The sequence below is a fragment of the Lathyrus oleraceus genome, chromosome 1, assembly GCF_024323335.1.
Source record: "Lathyrus oleraceus cultivar Zhongwan6 chromosome 1, CAAS_Psat_ZW6_1.0, whole genome shotgun sequence".
NCBI classification, from domain to species: Eukaryota; Viridiplantae; Streptophyta; class Magnoliopsida; order Fabales; family Fabaceae; genus Lathyrus; species Lathyrus oleraceus.
In genome coordinates, this window is record NC_066579.1 from 53,346,906 (window position 1) to 53,362,441 (window position 15,536).

A 15,536-nucleotide genomic window follows, 5' to 3' on the forward strand; every position below is an offset into this window, starting at 1 on the left:
TTCCGGTCGTGTGAGGGGTAAGGGTTTTGGTGTGACTCCGTCGTCATTTTATAAAAAAACAAAAACAAAAAATCCTACCAACAAAGAGGTGATGGAGACCTTGGCGGAGTTAAGGGCACAAGTACTCCAACTGCAAAACGAGAATGCAAGGTATAGAGAGGAAAGGTGCGCTTCCGAGGCAAAAGATACTAGTGACCGAGCTAGTATCAATCATCAACCGAAATTTCCCGAGGTAATTATATATGTTATTATGAAATTAAAATAGCACTTTTTTACTTGACACATATACAAGTTAACAATAACATTTATTATTGGTTTAGGGCATTTCACCTTGTCAGCTGTATCTATCGTCACCAACTTATCGCATGGTTGGCAAGGGAAAAGTGCACAATACTTCGGGTGAATTACTTCACCATAATCCCCTCCCGGTGGGATTTATGAAAGTTTCGGTTGACCTCGTATTAGATACGGACGCCCGTCTACCATTACCCGACGTTGTTTCAGAGACAACGTTGATGCGAGATGCAGTCGGATCCTTTGTTGGTTGGCCGTCAGATCTAATTTTCCCTGATGCCGAGGTATATATGTTCTAAATGATTATGAATATTTAGAATTCACATTTCAATTCAGCTACAATTATGATATTTAATCAATCCTTATTACATGGTAATGTTAGACTCCTACAAGACCCACCCCTAAAGCTGGTAAAGGGATTTCAAGACGCATCGAGTCGGTTGCATCTCAAAAAGAGGTACAAATATATATACCCATTGAATTATATACACAACGATTCTTTTGCATCACAAAAAGTAATGATTTATTTTATATGAATTTTTAGGTTCCCGGTCGAAAGTTGAAAAGCGATGGTAAGGATATTCCAACGAAGGATATTCCAACGAAGGATATTCCAACGACGGCCGGGACAAAATCTCAAATTATGATGCGTCTTGAGAAAATGGTGGAAGAGTCCGATATTATGGACGGGTCCATTCGTAGTATAGATTTTGATGAAGGTGTTTTCGGAAAAGCTCATTTCGAAATAATTGGAAAGGAGGACATGCAACAACTTTTTGAGCACGACGAATTGGGCATCGCTATCATTCATACATACATATGGTACTCCGATCAATCTATAATTTACTTAGTTGAACAATTTATTTACACATTTCAATGAGTAGTCTAATATTTATTATGTTTCTATTTAAGGTATATGTATGACAAATTGATGCGGGGAACTGAATTGTGTAACCGTTTCAATTTTATTGCTGCTTCCCGTGTCAACGCAACGTTAATATCGAAAAATCCAACATCCGTAAAGAATGATCTAGTCGATAGATTCATGGCGGCCGGCGATAATACTACACGCAGTTTGTATTTTTTACCGTTTAATTCTGGCAACGGGTTAGATTTTCTTTCTAATAATTTCATTCTAATCTATGTATATCTTTTACGTAGAAAATTTTCATTCATCTAAATTTTTGTTTTATTTTACAGTGGCCACTGGGTGTTGGTTGCTATGGATCTTTCGAGACTAATAGTGTATTATCTCGATTCGTTATCGGGTGATTGGAGTAAATATCCGGGTTTGAAGAAGACGGTTGACACGTAAGTGAAATTCCCCTAAATATTCGTGTGTATTTCTATATTTAATTATGTCTGTCAGATTGATCTCAATATACGTTTTTATTTTGTTAGGGCAATACTAAAATTTAGATCGAAAAAGAATTACCGCATTAGGAAGGACATTACCTGGGTCAGAGTTCAGGTATATATTAAGTATCTTATTTTTGCTTATAATAGTGTTTGTTTTTTTGCTTATAATAGTGTTTGTAAGAAATTAACTATATATATATTGTTTGTTTTTCTGTGTAGTGTCCTCAGCAAAATAATTCGGTCGATTGCGGATTTTTTGTATTGAGATTTATGAGAGATATCATTGCATTGAATCGTATAGACATCCCAAAAATGGTATGGAATAATAACTTAGGGTTTATTTTAATATTATCGGATAACTAATCTAATTTGTTACTAAATCATGAATATGTTTTATTCTCTTAATTGTAGTACTTTGAGGAATACAAATCTTACTCAAGAGCTCATTTGGATGAAATGAAGGATGAATTGTGTCAATTCATTGTTGATCAAAGAATCATATAGCTAGGTTGTATATTGTTGTACATATATGTATGGAATGTAGTTGTTGTATGCTGTTGTTGTATATATGTTGTATATTGTTGTTGTACTTTTACTAAATCATGAATATGTTGTTGTATATTGTTGATCAAAGACTCATATATTAATGTTGTATATATGGAGGATTAATGTTGTATATAAATGGATTCATGTTGTATATATCAATGGATTAATGGTGTATAACATTGGATTAAAGGATGAAATCAATATGAATTTTACACTTTTGCAGCATGCGAACAGGTTACCAATTAAATATCCACTGTTTTTCAAACAAATTTTTTTAAAATAACTAACACTTTAGAGGGCGCTTTCTGTAGGAAGCGCCCTCTAAACACTTTACATTGAGAACTTTAGAGGGCGCTTTGTCCAGAAAGCGCCCTCTAAACACTTTACATTGACAACTTTAGAGGGCGCTTTCTGCATAAAGCGCCCTCTAAAGTGTTAGTTATTTTAAAAAAATAAGCGCCCTCTAAACACTTTACATTGACAACTTTAGAGGGCGCTTTTTCCAGAAAGCGCCCTCTAAACACTTTACATTGACAACTTTAGAGGGCGCTTTCTCCAGAAAGCGCCCTCTAAGGTGTCCCTTTATGGACCACTCCAGAGGGCGTTTTTTTCATAAAGCGCACTATAATGTGGGCCTTTAGACAGCGCTTTCTCCAGGAAAACAAAGCGCTGTCTTTACCTATGCCAGCTCCAGATTAGAGGGCGCTTAAAAGCGCTGTTATAGGCCAAAATAAGCGCCCTCTTTTCCCTTATTTGGCGTAGTGTTGACAAGAATATCCCATGCCTCATTCGCCAATTCATCATGAGATATCTTGTCAAAATTTTCCGAATCTACGTCGATTGAATACAGTACGCAACCTTGCAATCTTTCTTCTTTGCCTCTTTGTTCGCGACTCTCTGAGCATCAATTGCATTCTCAGCAAACTTAGGAACACCATTAGTAGCCACTTATAGAGTTTCATGAAAGTCAAACAAAGATTACATTTGTTTTCTCTATCAAATCCAATTCTTGCCGTCAAGAATTTGAAGAGAATTCAGAATACCATTAGTACCATTCATCTTTGCAGCGATTGATTACCAATCCACGATCTCAGAAACACGATCACCAACGTGTGATTGTTGAAAACACGATCAAGAATCTAACTGAAGCTCTAGATATCAATTTGGTAGTGCGTGAGACACATTTATTGAGAAGAGAAAAAAAAGAGAGAATAGGAAAATAAAGAGTACTATTATTAAAGAATAATTGTGATACAAACTGATTTACATATGCATGTATTTATATACAAAGTTACTTGACGATTAAGTAACAAATATAACAAATTAAATAACAAACCCTAAACCTTAATTAACTTTGGGCTTGTGCCACACACAACTTAGATTATATCTTATATCTCAACAAAAGACAATGACATAAACACTAAAGTTTAAGGTTTCTTATCCGGAACGACGGTTTGAAGAACGACGATTTCTTTTAAAAAAGCTTGAACGATTTGATTTTGAAAATTGATATTGATAATTTATTATTAATTTTATCATGTAAACTATTAAAACTATTATTTATAAATAAAAATATTAAACTTAATAAAATAATAATATTATTATTAACTAAAAAGGATATGAAAATAAAATTCCGCAATCTAAGACTGATAAGTCATCACTATTAGGGGTGGACATCGGTTGGGTTGGATCGGTTTTCGGGCCCAAATTCCCAATCCGACCTAACCATCGGTTGGAAAAAACATAACCAAAACCGACCGGTTTGCAATTCGGTTATTTTCGGTTTCAGTTTTGTTCGGTTCGGTTTCATAATGCGGTTTATTCGGTTTTAAAAATAATTGAGCTCATTCCAAAATAAACCCAACACAAGTGGATTTTAGTTCTCTAGCAGTGTGTGCATTTTTCAATATTGTAAGAGACAAGTCCATTCCGGCAATGCAATATCCAATCAACCTTCAATACAATATCCAATCAACCTTACCTATAGATGATCATCAATCAACAATCGTATATATAAGAGCTAGTGCATAACAATTTCTATAACAAAAGATAAAATCAAATCAAATTCTTTTCATAAGCTATTACCAAGTTCAAGTGATGAACACGCGTTAACACCTTAAGCTCGGCAAAAAAATCTTTTGATGCTTTCATGTCCATCTTCTTTATTGCAGCTTTCTGTGTAATTAGATAGAACTTCAGCATTATCATATTCAACATTAGTTAGCATGAGAAAAACAAAAACCAAAACAGACACAATACATATCAGCAGCATTATACCAGAGGCCATGCTTGTTTTCACTTCATGAGCATATTCAGCACAAGCTAGACCAAGGAATGTTAAAGGGAATAAGTAGATCCACCATGTAATGTTTAACCTTTTTATAGTTTTCTTGAACAGTCCTGGCCTGCAAATAATGTACCATTCCTAGTGAAAACATTGAAATCGCAAACTCGCTCCAACCGATTTCTGTCGCAACTTGAGCCGCCACCAAGTTTCCTATAACAGAAACAAGGTTAACAGGGTTTGCTACCACTGATAGAAACCTCTTTTCAGTAGGTAAACTTTGAGAACAATGGTCTTGTACTCACCAAAAACAAACATGGTAGCTCTGAATCCACCTTTCTTTCTCTTCCATTCAGCAAGAAGCTTGAGCTATTCAGTCTCCTCTTGATATGCCTGCAAAACAAAAAAATTTGAATCGTAGCTCTGAATCCACCTTTCGTGAGAACTGTAGACACTGCTGTGTCCAGGTCTTACTCCTTCATTAAGATCTGCTAGTGACACGTCTCCTTCTAAGGCACGCACAACCTACGGTTTGTTCCATTATTAGACCCAAAAAGATGCTTACATATACAAGGAACTCAGAATGGAAAGTAAGACCTAGGTTTGATTTTACAGTAGCAGCACAACGAATGATAGTTTTTCTTCTTAAAAAGACAGTTCAAAAGGAATGGAGTGCAGTAATAAATGATAGAACAAATTATTCACTTTACCTGGCTCATCCTTGGTCGACGCTTTGCTGAGTGGCGTGTGCAAGCTGCAGCACATGCTACCATACGCGTCATCTCACTAGGGTCAAATTCATTCTGAAGTCTTGGATCAATCAGAGAATCTAAATTATTTTCTTCTAAAGCACGCATGAGCAAAGGCCTAGCCTGTGATGACAATGAAAGATGAATAAAGTTAAGGGCCACTCTATGTCATCTTGTTCTCTTCCAATAAAAGAAATATTACACAGAAAACTCTTTATTTCATAATATATTATAAATGACTGAATTTTCAGTTGCAAATTATATTTAGCCCTCAAGAAAAGAGGAGGATGGTAACATGACACTTACCCATTCCACCAAACTATCATCCATGTAAGTCTGATTTTTATCAACCGGTCGACGTCCAGTTAATAGCTCAAGGAGCATGACTCCATAAGAGAAAACATCTGATTTGTCTGTAAGTTTTCCACTTGCTGCATATTCTGGAGCCAGATACCTGTAAGAAAGCAGTAATTGATAATTCATGAGTTTAGCATATCAGAACTGATATTTTGACACAAATTTAACAACTAATTTCAACAACAATTTGATTGGTTAACGCAGTTCTAAACCACCATATAGCACATTTCATGCCCTTTAATGCATTAATTCAATCTACCATAAACAATAGCAGATTAGAAAATACATTTCTTGCAATATCCAAATTTTGAGAGGAAGGGAATAAATTAGTTCTTACCCAAAAGTCCCCATCACTCGAGTAGAAACATGAGTGTTGAGATCGGAAGCAATCTTTGCAAGACCAAAATCAGCAACCTGTTAATAGAAATTTGACACTAAATTATAACTAAAATCCACACTTCATATTAAACAATTATTGCACAGAACTTCTTAGGGCATTTTAAATGGAGCATCACCACTGCTGCAAGGAAGATATATTAAAGAGCATACCTTTGCTTCAAACTTAAAATCGAGAAGGATGTTAGCAGCTTTAATATCACGATGAATGATCTTAGGATGACCTACACAAACAGATAATTACAATAAACATTGAGTTTGACAAAAACTAGCTTTGCTGAAAAAATTACAGTCAAGTACAGAGCATACAATCTTCATGAAGATAAGCAAGTCCTTTTGCAAATCCTAAAGCAATTCGCAATCTTGTTGGCCAATCCATCGTTGGTCGTCCATTTCCTGCCGTTAAAAAATAATCATAAGAATTAAGAACACTTCTGGCATAAGCATTGTGCTACACAAAAGAATGACAAAAAAATACCATGTAAATGAAATTCCAATGTATTGTTGGGAACAAACTCATAAACAAGTAGCCTCTGAAACCCGGTGCTGCAGTATCCAACAAGAGAAACAAGATGTTTATGATGAACACGGCTAATAATCTCTACTTCAGCTTGAAATTCACGTTCTCCTTGTCCACTTCCAGCTTTCAGCTGCTTAACAGCAACCTCTTTACCATTAGGGAGAATACCTCTATGAACATATCCAAATCCACCTTGTCCAAGGAGGTTAGCATCAGAGAAGCCATCCGTTGCGCGCGCCAACTCCTCGTATGTAAACGTACTCTTCGCAGTGCTAAATGCAAGGCCTGGAGAAGGAGGTGGAAGTAGTTCGCCGCCTGAATAGTTTGAGCCGGTACCACCACTGCTGCTCATGAGAGGAGGCAGTGGCGGAGCAACATGAGAAGGCGGTCGTGATGGAATTGGAGCAGGAGGTTGTGGTGGCTTCATTGAGGCTACATGATCTGAAGGAGGGTGAGAATTATGTTGCCACTGATTTGGAGGACCACCATAAGGATCAACTGCACAATATATACCATTATCATTCACTCTTTTGAATACCAATATCTTTTACCATCACCAAAAATACAAATTTCTTCAAAAATTAGACCTCAAACCAAAATATCCTCTCGTGCAATTGCAAAGCCGGATCCCTCGAGATTTTATCGAGTACAATGGAGACCTCTCCTAATACAATATATTCTATTAACAAGTATCGTGATTCAAACCCTAACCTCTTGCTTAAAGGATCCATGTCCCTTCAATTGGGACCAACTCATGTTGGTAACCATGTACAAGAATTAAAAAAACTGGAATCTCTCATAGGGACAAAATATCATACACGTGGTGTGTGATCAGATCAAGCAAGAAAACGCAAAGAGATTTAAACAAAAACTGAAAATGATTATTTCTTCATAGCAGTAACTAATGATTCTTCATAGCAGTAGTTATAGCTTTAAAAATCACTTTTTAAAAATCACTTTTTATTTGAACAGCTAGTTATTAGTAGCTATAGATAACATGAAGTTTATAACGGCCAAGAGTAAAACCTCAGGCTTCTTATTCCGGAAGTTGTCGGCGAGCTGAGTAGGAACAATATTTACCGACAACACCTTCACAAAATCAATCTGAAGAAGCAGTTTTAGAATCGGAGTTAAAACAAAACAAAGTCAAACCCATCAGAAATAGTTCAACCAAACTTAACATTTCAACCATAGTCAGAGAGAAAGAGAGGGAAAGAGAGAAAGAAAGATAAGGAGTAACTTACATCGGTGGTGATTTGTGGTTGAATAATGGACGGCGACGGTTCTTCGTTAAACGATGAAACCACGAACTAGCATCAACCGAAAAATTGGAAGGTAGAAAGAGTTAGTTCTTAAACGATGAAACCACGAACTGGAAATTGAAAGGATGAACCCTAGAATCAACCGATTACCTGAGAGAATGATGAACCCTAGCGGAGTAACGTTGCTGTTTGTGCGTACGAATCTCACGAAAAAGTAGATGGTTGTGCGTATGAATCCTATGCAAATTAGCAAAATGAAACTGTACCTGTCAAATTAGCAAATTAGCAAATAAATGAAACTGTACCTGTCACATCTCCAACTATAGGAATGAAAACCGGTCGGTTTCGGTTTTCTGTGGAGTCAATTCAGAGATCCGAACCGAACCGCCACTATCCAGTAAAAACCGACTGAATCACCCGCTGGACCCGAAATTCGAATTTAACCCGACCGAAATGCATTCGGTTTGCATGGGCTGGGTGGGTAGGGTCGGTTGGTGAAATTTTGTCCACCCCTAATCACTATAACGCAACATTATTAAAATTAGACTAAAATAAAAAAATAAATTAAAAAATCATCAAAGTTCGAGATTTTAAAATTAAAAGAAAAAAAAAATAGAAGATCATTGGAATTAAGCCTATATATTTTATTTAGCTTTGTAAAAAAAAACATTGAGAGAAATTAAACCCTAACGTAGATATAATACATTTGATTTTAATGATTAGTTAAGATCCTAACCGTCTCAATCTAAATTTTCATTAAAAAAAAAATCAGCCGCTGCGGCCTTGTATCAGAAACAAGTCGAACTGAACTCAATCGGCGGTAAAACTAAAACCTCGCCAGAAAACGCGGCGGAGCTGGTCACAGTGGCGGAGCTTTGTGCAGACAGGAGTGACTCCCTCCTCAGTTATTTACTTTCTCCGTCTTCGACGCATCTCCTTGCAATAGCGCAGCCGTCGACCACCCCGCTCTCCCTCTCCGGCGCATCTCTCATTTGTTAGGTAACTTAGGTTTCTTATTTGTTTTCTGATTTCCCTACTGCTAGATTGTTTTTCTGATTTTCTCTTGAAATTCTGTTATTGTTGAATGTTGATTTGTTGTTGTTGTTGTTGTTGTTGAGTGTTAAATGTTGAATGTTAGGTTAGGTTGATTTTCCCTCTTCAATGCAATAATTCCCTCAGCATTAGAAACACTCTCTCCCACAATAACTATGTTTATTCCCATCTTTACTATTTCACTCAACACACTTGTTACATCATCATTGTTAAGCACAATCTATAGGAAGGCTGCAACCAATGCATTTGAGGGTTAAGGAGTGGATGACTATTGAGGACCTCAAAGTGGACTTTGTGTTTATGATGGTAAACGGTTGAGTGCCACTGAAACCAATGTAGTCAAGATCGTGTGTTGAATCGTAGGAACGTAAGATCTTACATGTCAAAGATGTTTGAGAGTGCTATGATCAGAGAAAGTCGTTTTCGTTGCCTGTGTGGTCAAGATCGAGCTTTCTTAAGCAAGATCGTAAAAAATCACGTTGGGCCTGAATTATAATTTTCATGGTTGTGTATGTATGTATAAATATATATATGATATTACTATTTTCCCCTTCGTTAGGATCTTACTTGTTGTGCTAACGGTCCGAGTTTTAGGATCTTTCACAAGCCGATCGATCCTGCTTAAGATCTCGTGCTTGACTACATTGATTGAAACAAAGCTCACGAGCTTTTCATTGAAGAGGGTGAGAGTGACATTGAAGACAATCTTTTCTTAAAAGTCCTATTGAAGTTGCAAGCATAGCACTAGCAGCATGTAGTAGTTTCACTTGTGCACTATATTCACAACTTAAAGCTACAAATTCCCGCTCTCACGGTCTTCAAAAACTATTGAAAAAAGAGAGAGTAGAAATAGAAAGCAAAGGTTATAGTTGGTTTGGTACAATTAGATGTGAATTTTGTGGCTTTCTTGTTAGGGAGGCAAATTTTGCCTTTTTATATAGATATAGTGACTATGGCTATAGCAACTTATAATTGGCAGTAAAAAGAATGGCAGTCTTTAGGGTGTTCTTCAAACAGAAAATTAATTGTATGATTGGCAATCTATAGTTTTTCTAAATATAGAAATGTAGTTTGAATCTATGTAGTTTATAAATAATGGTTTATTTTGGCGGCTCTCCTGAAGCGGTGAGAAATTCCATCCATAATTTCCTTTTTCTGTTTATTTTTCAGATTTCCCTTCTCTTTAGGCTTCTACCGTAGTGTGCGGGGATGCAATTCCAGCTCGATTTGCTTTTCCTGGAATTGTGTCGGAGCATAGTACAGCTCCACTCTGTGCTACAAATCCGCAATTTCCATTACAATGTAGCTCATTTAAATTTAGCTCTCATTGTTTATATGGTAAAACAAGCCATTTCATCTTTCCACCCAATCCTTTATTTTTTCCCAGCACAATGCTAAGCCCGTCTCCAGTGAGTAATTTAATTTGTGATATGTCTGGTTCCATTTTTGGAGGTGTCATAATTGGTTTTAGAGGTACAAAATTGACTTTACCTACAGAATTTCTTCTAACATGAACATTTGTTGCTTTTGACTCTTTATCATCCTCAAATTTATTGTTCAATTCACTTTTACATATATGTATCCAAACATAAACTAACTTTACATTCAATTCACTTTTAACCAAAATCAATTTTACAAAACCAATTCATTCAAAATCAATTTTTGTCACCGTAGAACCAAACACAAATTTAGCGTATGCTTAGTTCCACTTTTGGAGGAGACAAAATTGATTCTAGAGGTGTAAAATTGATTTTGATCTGTTTGGTTGCTCTCGAGTAGAATTGATTTTGCCTCAAAAATTGATTCTTACTTGAAGCTAGAATTTGGAGTTTTTTAATTCTAGAATTGATTTTTAGACTCAAATTTATTGGTCAACTTAATTTTAATGTATTAAAACATAGATTACTTTACCTTCAATTCACTTTTAGCCGTAATCAATTCATTCAAAATCATTTTTTGTTACCGTAGAACAAACACACAATTAGAATGTAATGGAAGTAATCTCGACCGTTGATGAGAAAATTAACTGTTGATGTTACTTCCATGTGCATAAACAAATAGTGGATTTGTTGGAATATCAATGGTTGGTTTTTTAATCATCATTGAAGATTACTTACTTTACACTCCAAATTGAATTAATGCTATTTACATAAACATGTTCTCTAGTATAGTTTTCCAATATTATATTTGTGATCCACCTAAACATGTTTATTTCCTCTTATTGATTGATGTTCCGCTTTGCTTATTTTATGTCCAGATTGCTTATCTGATTGTTTCAATACACTAAAATAAGAAAAGTAGTCTGAAAAAAGAAGAGTGTGAGAGTGTTTTCAGAAGAAGTGTTGAATGGAATTATCCAAGAAATGCAATCTTCTTCAACTTAGGGGAGAAGGTTGTGATGTTGTGTACTGCTACAACAAGGTTAAGGTATGCCTTCCACAAATTTCTGAGGCTCTTTTCTCATTACCCGAAAGAAAATGCAAAAAAATTATCATCCTTTAATGGCATCGAGGATGCTGTTACCTTGTTCAATCGCTTGATTAATATACAGCCGCTTCCATCAGTTGTACAATTCAACATGATTTTAGGGTCTGTAGTGAAGATGAAACATTGCCCTACTGCTATCTGTCTTTTGAAACAAATGGCGTTGAAAAGAGTTACTCCTTCTATAGTCACTTTGAGTATCTGGATCAATTGTTACTGCCATTTGGGTGAGATGGGTTTTGCTTTTTCCGTACTCGGCATAGTTTTCAAGAGGGGATATCAACCCAATAACATAACCTTGACGACGGTCATGAAAGGGATGTGTACCAACGGCGAGGTTAAGAAAGCAATGGACTTTCAAGACAAAGTGGCAGCAGAAGGAATTTTGTTGGATGAAATTAGTTATGGGACCTTGGTCAATGGTTTGTGTAAAATAGGACATACAATAGATGCCTTTCAGTTGCTGCAAAAGATGGAAGGACAAGTGGTTAAGCCTAACATAGTAATCTACAACATGATCATTGATAGTTTATGCAAAGACGGACTTGTAACTGAGGCTCGGGATTTATATTTGAAAATTCTTGTACTGGGAATAAATCCTGATATTTTAACTTACACTTCTCTAATTCGTGGTTTTTGTAGTACGGGTCAATGGGGAGAAGTTAATCTATTGATGTGTGAAATGGTTAATAAAAACATCAAGCCGAATGTTTATACCTTCAATATATTAATTGATGCAATTTGTAAAAAAGGAAAGATGATAGAAGCTCAAGGTATGTTCAATTTGATGATTGAAAGAGGTCAGCAACCAGACATTGTTACATTCAACACTTTAATGAGTGGACATTGCTTACACGGTAATGTGCTCGAGGCAAGAAAGTTATTTGATACAGTTATTGAATGGGGAATTCTGCATGATGTTTGGAGTTATAACATCTTGATTATTGGGTATTGCAAGTGTAAATGGATTGACGAAGCTGTGAGTCTCTTCAATGAAATGCATTGCAAAAATATGGTTCCTAATATTGTAACTTACAGTTCTCTTATTGATGGTTTGTGCAAATCTGGAAGATTCTCTTATGCGTGTGAACTTTTTAGTACAATCAATGAACGTGGTCCACTACCTAATGTTATCACTTACAATATCTTGATAGATGCTTTTTGCAAAATCCAAGATATTGACATGGGAATTGCCTTATTTGAACTAATGTTTAAAAGGGGATTGACTCCTAGCGTTTTGACTTATAACATCTTGATTAATGGGTATTGTAAGACTCAGAGGATTGATGAAGCCATGGACCTCCTGAATGAAATGCATGGCAAAAATTTGGTTCCTGATTCTGTAACTTATAATTCTCTTATTAATGGCTTGTGTAAATCTGGGAGAATCTCCGATGCATGGGAGCTTTTCAAATTGATGCATGTTGGTGGACCACCGGTTGATATTGTTACTTACAATACATTATTAGATGCTTTTTGCAAAATACAACATGTAGCCTAGGATATTGCATATTATTCAACCTAATGTTGAAAAGAGGATTGATTTATTACATTTATAGTCATAGCCTATTCTTTAATTGATGGTTTATGCAGAGGTCAAAGATCGATGATTGCATAAGAGATTGTTCATCATCGTTTGATTTGTCTGAAAGACATCACATATAACACTATAACCAATGGACTTTCTTAAGGTAGAGGTAGAGGAACTGCATCAAGAAATGATTGCTGGAGGTCTGTACAAACGGCTAAACCTAGTAAGATACTTTTGCTTCACCCAAATTTATACTTATGATGCTATGTCTAAATGTTTAGCTATGTAAGTTTCTTTTGGTTAGAAGTGATACTTAAGCAAGTTGTGGCCAATGTACATGCTTTTTTGAGCTTATTTTAGCATTGGAATGTTGCAACTGGTTGATTTATTGTCTTTATGTCATTGTTATTCACCTTTGCAAATGTGTTTATGATGTGCCGCATATAAGTTGTTTCTAGGATCTCTTTATGTAGTTGAGATATAACTTTTTTTGTGCCTGTGAATTTATTTCCCTCTTATAATAAATGGACAATGGCATTAAAGTTCTATGTACTGTTATTTCTAATTTACTTCTTGTTCTCTGATAATATATTATTGGCTTAAATATGTCGATCGTTCCTATAAGTTAACGAGTTTTTGATTTTTTTCTCTGAATCTTATTTTTATAAAAGATAATCCTTGAATGTTTTCCTTTTGGTATTTGTCCACGACATCAACTTCCGTATGATGCACTAGTGATGTGGCAATGAAGGACGAAATCCATTTTTTTTCTTTCATATTCTTTAAGCCCTCCATCTTCTATATTTTATCGTTTTCCTCATGTCCAACCTCCATTTCTACAAAGATGAAAGTTGTTTTCACTGTGATTAGTTTGTGCAATACATAACTTACCATTACTTGAATTCTCAGACCACAACTTTTTCTTTACCAAAATATATCTTAAAAACTATTATTAGAGATCTTACGGATATTTTATTCTTGTACCTTTGAAACTCAAACAAGCTACTCGAGGGTAATATTCTGTAGTGATTTGATAAGTTCATCCTAACCTTGCTTTACACCAAAGAAGTAAATGCAGAACAAATTCTACATTGTTGAAACTTCCCCAGAATAATATTCACATACAGGGAATATACTTGCCAATTTAATGAAACCTGAAAACAACTACCTTTCATCAATTTATAATCACTACTCAACAAAGAAAATTATAAGGCAATATACATTGAGATTCTAAATCTAAAGCTTCATCTAGATAACCATTGGAAAAGGTTTCAGGTATGATTTTGAGCGGTACCAATTGCTGCCTTCACTAATAACTAACTAATTACATGATGAACCTTTGGATGATGGCCATTTGCAGACCACCATTAGATCTCTTTTTGATTTAGCTTTCACCAAATGTTCACTTATGTTTCTCCAATCAGTGAAAGATTTGCAGACCAAGTGTTCCCTATGTTAATCGGTGTGAACAATTCACTTTCTTAGATTAGAAGGATTCATTATGAATTGTAATTACTTGTAACTACCGACACTACTATATATAGTGTGAAATACAATAGAGAAAGGTATCAAGTCAATTTTCATGACATGGTATCTGAAGGTTCGATCAAATCAAATATGTGAAATCGTGTTACCTTGGTCTTGTTAAGCGAACCCCCATTGGGTCACTCTTGGAATTATTTCTTCCGTTCCCATTCGTTGTCGTTTTGAAATAATTTTTCGAAACCTTGATTGTAGTTGTTTGAAGTTTCGTGTCAGCTATTGATTTTGTTTTGGTGTTACCTTGTGATCGTAATTTCGTCGTCGATTTGTGATCGTAATTTCGTCGTCGATTTGTGATTGTGCTTTTGTCGTTGATTCGTGATCGTGATTTCGTCGTTGATTCGTGATTCAATGTTGCTTTTTGATTGTGATTTGGTTTGCAATCGATTTTGCTTTAAGATCGTATTCAGTGTTTGCTTGTAATTTGTAATTTGTTTCGGGGCTGATTGTTGTTTGGCAATTTCTCAATGAGGTTTGTGGTTTGGTTCTAACTAAGTGAATTATAAACTTTCCCTCCAATTTCCTCAACCCTCACCTATATAACCATTACCTCTCTCACTTCATCATGATCATGAATCATTACCCTAACAATACTCTGCCTCACCACCATTCACAAAAGCTCATCATCAAGATTGTTGGTGCTTCACCTTTGTAAGCTCCATTTAATCGAGATTAACATGCTCTATCCTAATTCTACAACAACAACAACATACCACAACAAAAGACTCAAAATTGAACCAAAATTTCACAGAAGAAATTGGAAGATAAGAAGAATCAAGAAGGAAGCAAAACATTGAGAATTAAGGAGTATAAGTGTTTATCGTAAAAATTGGTAAATAACCGTTGGTTTTTCAAATTACAGAAACTTTGGTTACTCGCAGGATCGACCAGATTTATCCTAAGACATGTGCTATTATTATAAAATTGTATATAAAAGATGAATACTTCGACAACGTCCTTGCGTAAAGAATGTTTGAATAAAGCGTTCTTAAGAAGATAAATGGCAGAAATGCTAATAAAGTGTAAAACAATGCTTGATAAATGACTGGTAGTAAAGATGATTTATGAACAGAAAGATGTAAATAAACTTTGATTGATATAAATATAATGGTGTTATCAAACGTACATTCTCAATTGTACTCTTTTCTCTACACACAGG

At 35.4% G+C, this 15,536-nt stretch overlaps 2 protein-coding genes and 1 long non-coding RNA gene across 5 annotated transcripts; 1 reads left to right on the forward strand and 2 right to left on the reverse strand.

Annotated features, from left to right (window-relative positions):
- Window positions 1-4,357: 4,357 nt before the first annotated feature.
- Window positions 4,358-7,000, reverse strand: LOC127104334 (proline-rich receptor-like protein kinase PERK1). Of its 2 annotated transcripts, XM_051041593.1 has the most exons (9): window positions 6,464-7,000; window positions 6,295-6,381; window positions 6,139-6,209; window positions 5,927-6,003; window positions 5,539-5,686; window positions 5,194-5,355; window positions 4,789-5,008; window positions 4,575-4,696; window positions 4,358-4,374 (listed from the first exon to the last, which is right to left on the reverse strand). In XM_051041593.1, exons 1-7 carry the CDS (start codon window positions 6,930-6,932, stop codon window positions 4,853-4,855), a joined length of 1,170 nt encoding a protein of 389 aa, XP_050897550.1. In that variant the 5' UTR covers window positions 6,933-7,000; the 3' UTR covers window positions 4,358-4,374; window positions 4,575-4,696; window positions 4,789-4,852. The 2 variants fall into 2 exon arrangements, with proteins under 2 accessions (XP_050897550.1, XP_050897498.1); XM_051041541.1 differs by lacking the exon at window positions 4,358-4,374 and having other exon boundaries at window positions 4,549-4,696.
- A 404-nt stretch (window positions 7,001-7,404) lies between these two features.
- LOC127115416 (uncharacterized) lies at window positions 7,405-7,965 on the reverse strand. Its single transcript, XR_007800719.1, has 3 exons — window positions 7,918-7,965; window positions 7,750-7,815; window positions 7,405-7,609 (listed from the first exon to the last, which is right to left on the reverse strand). It is a non-coding gene; the product is annotated as an uncharacterized LOC127115416 (long non-coding RNA).
- A 488-nt stretch (window positions 7,966-8,453) lies between these two features.
- Window positions 8,454-13,262, forward strand: LOC127104461 (pentatricopeptide repeat-containing protein At3g22470, mitochondrial). 2 transcript variants are annotated; one of them, XM_051041670.1, is made up of 3 exons: window positions 8,454-8,766; window positions 9,991-10,293; window positions 11,078-13,262. In XM_051041670.1, the coding sequence occupies exon 3, from the start codon at window positions 11,219-11,221 to the stop codon at window positions 12,803-12,805; it is 1,587 nt and encodes a 528-aa protein (XP_050897627.1). In that variant the 5' UTR covers window positions 8,454-8,766; window positions 9,991-10,293; window positions 11,078-11,218; the 3' UTR covers window positions 12,806-13,262. The 2 variants fall into 2 exon arrangements, with proteins under 2 accessions (XP_050897627.1, XP_050897677.1); XM_051041720.1 differs by lacking the exon at window positions 9,991-10,293.
- Window positions 13,263-15,536: the final 2,274 nt, after the last annotated feature.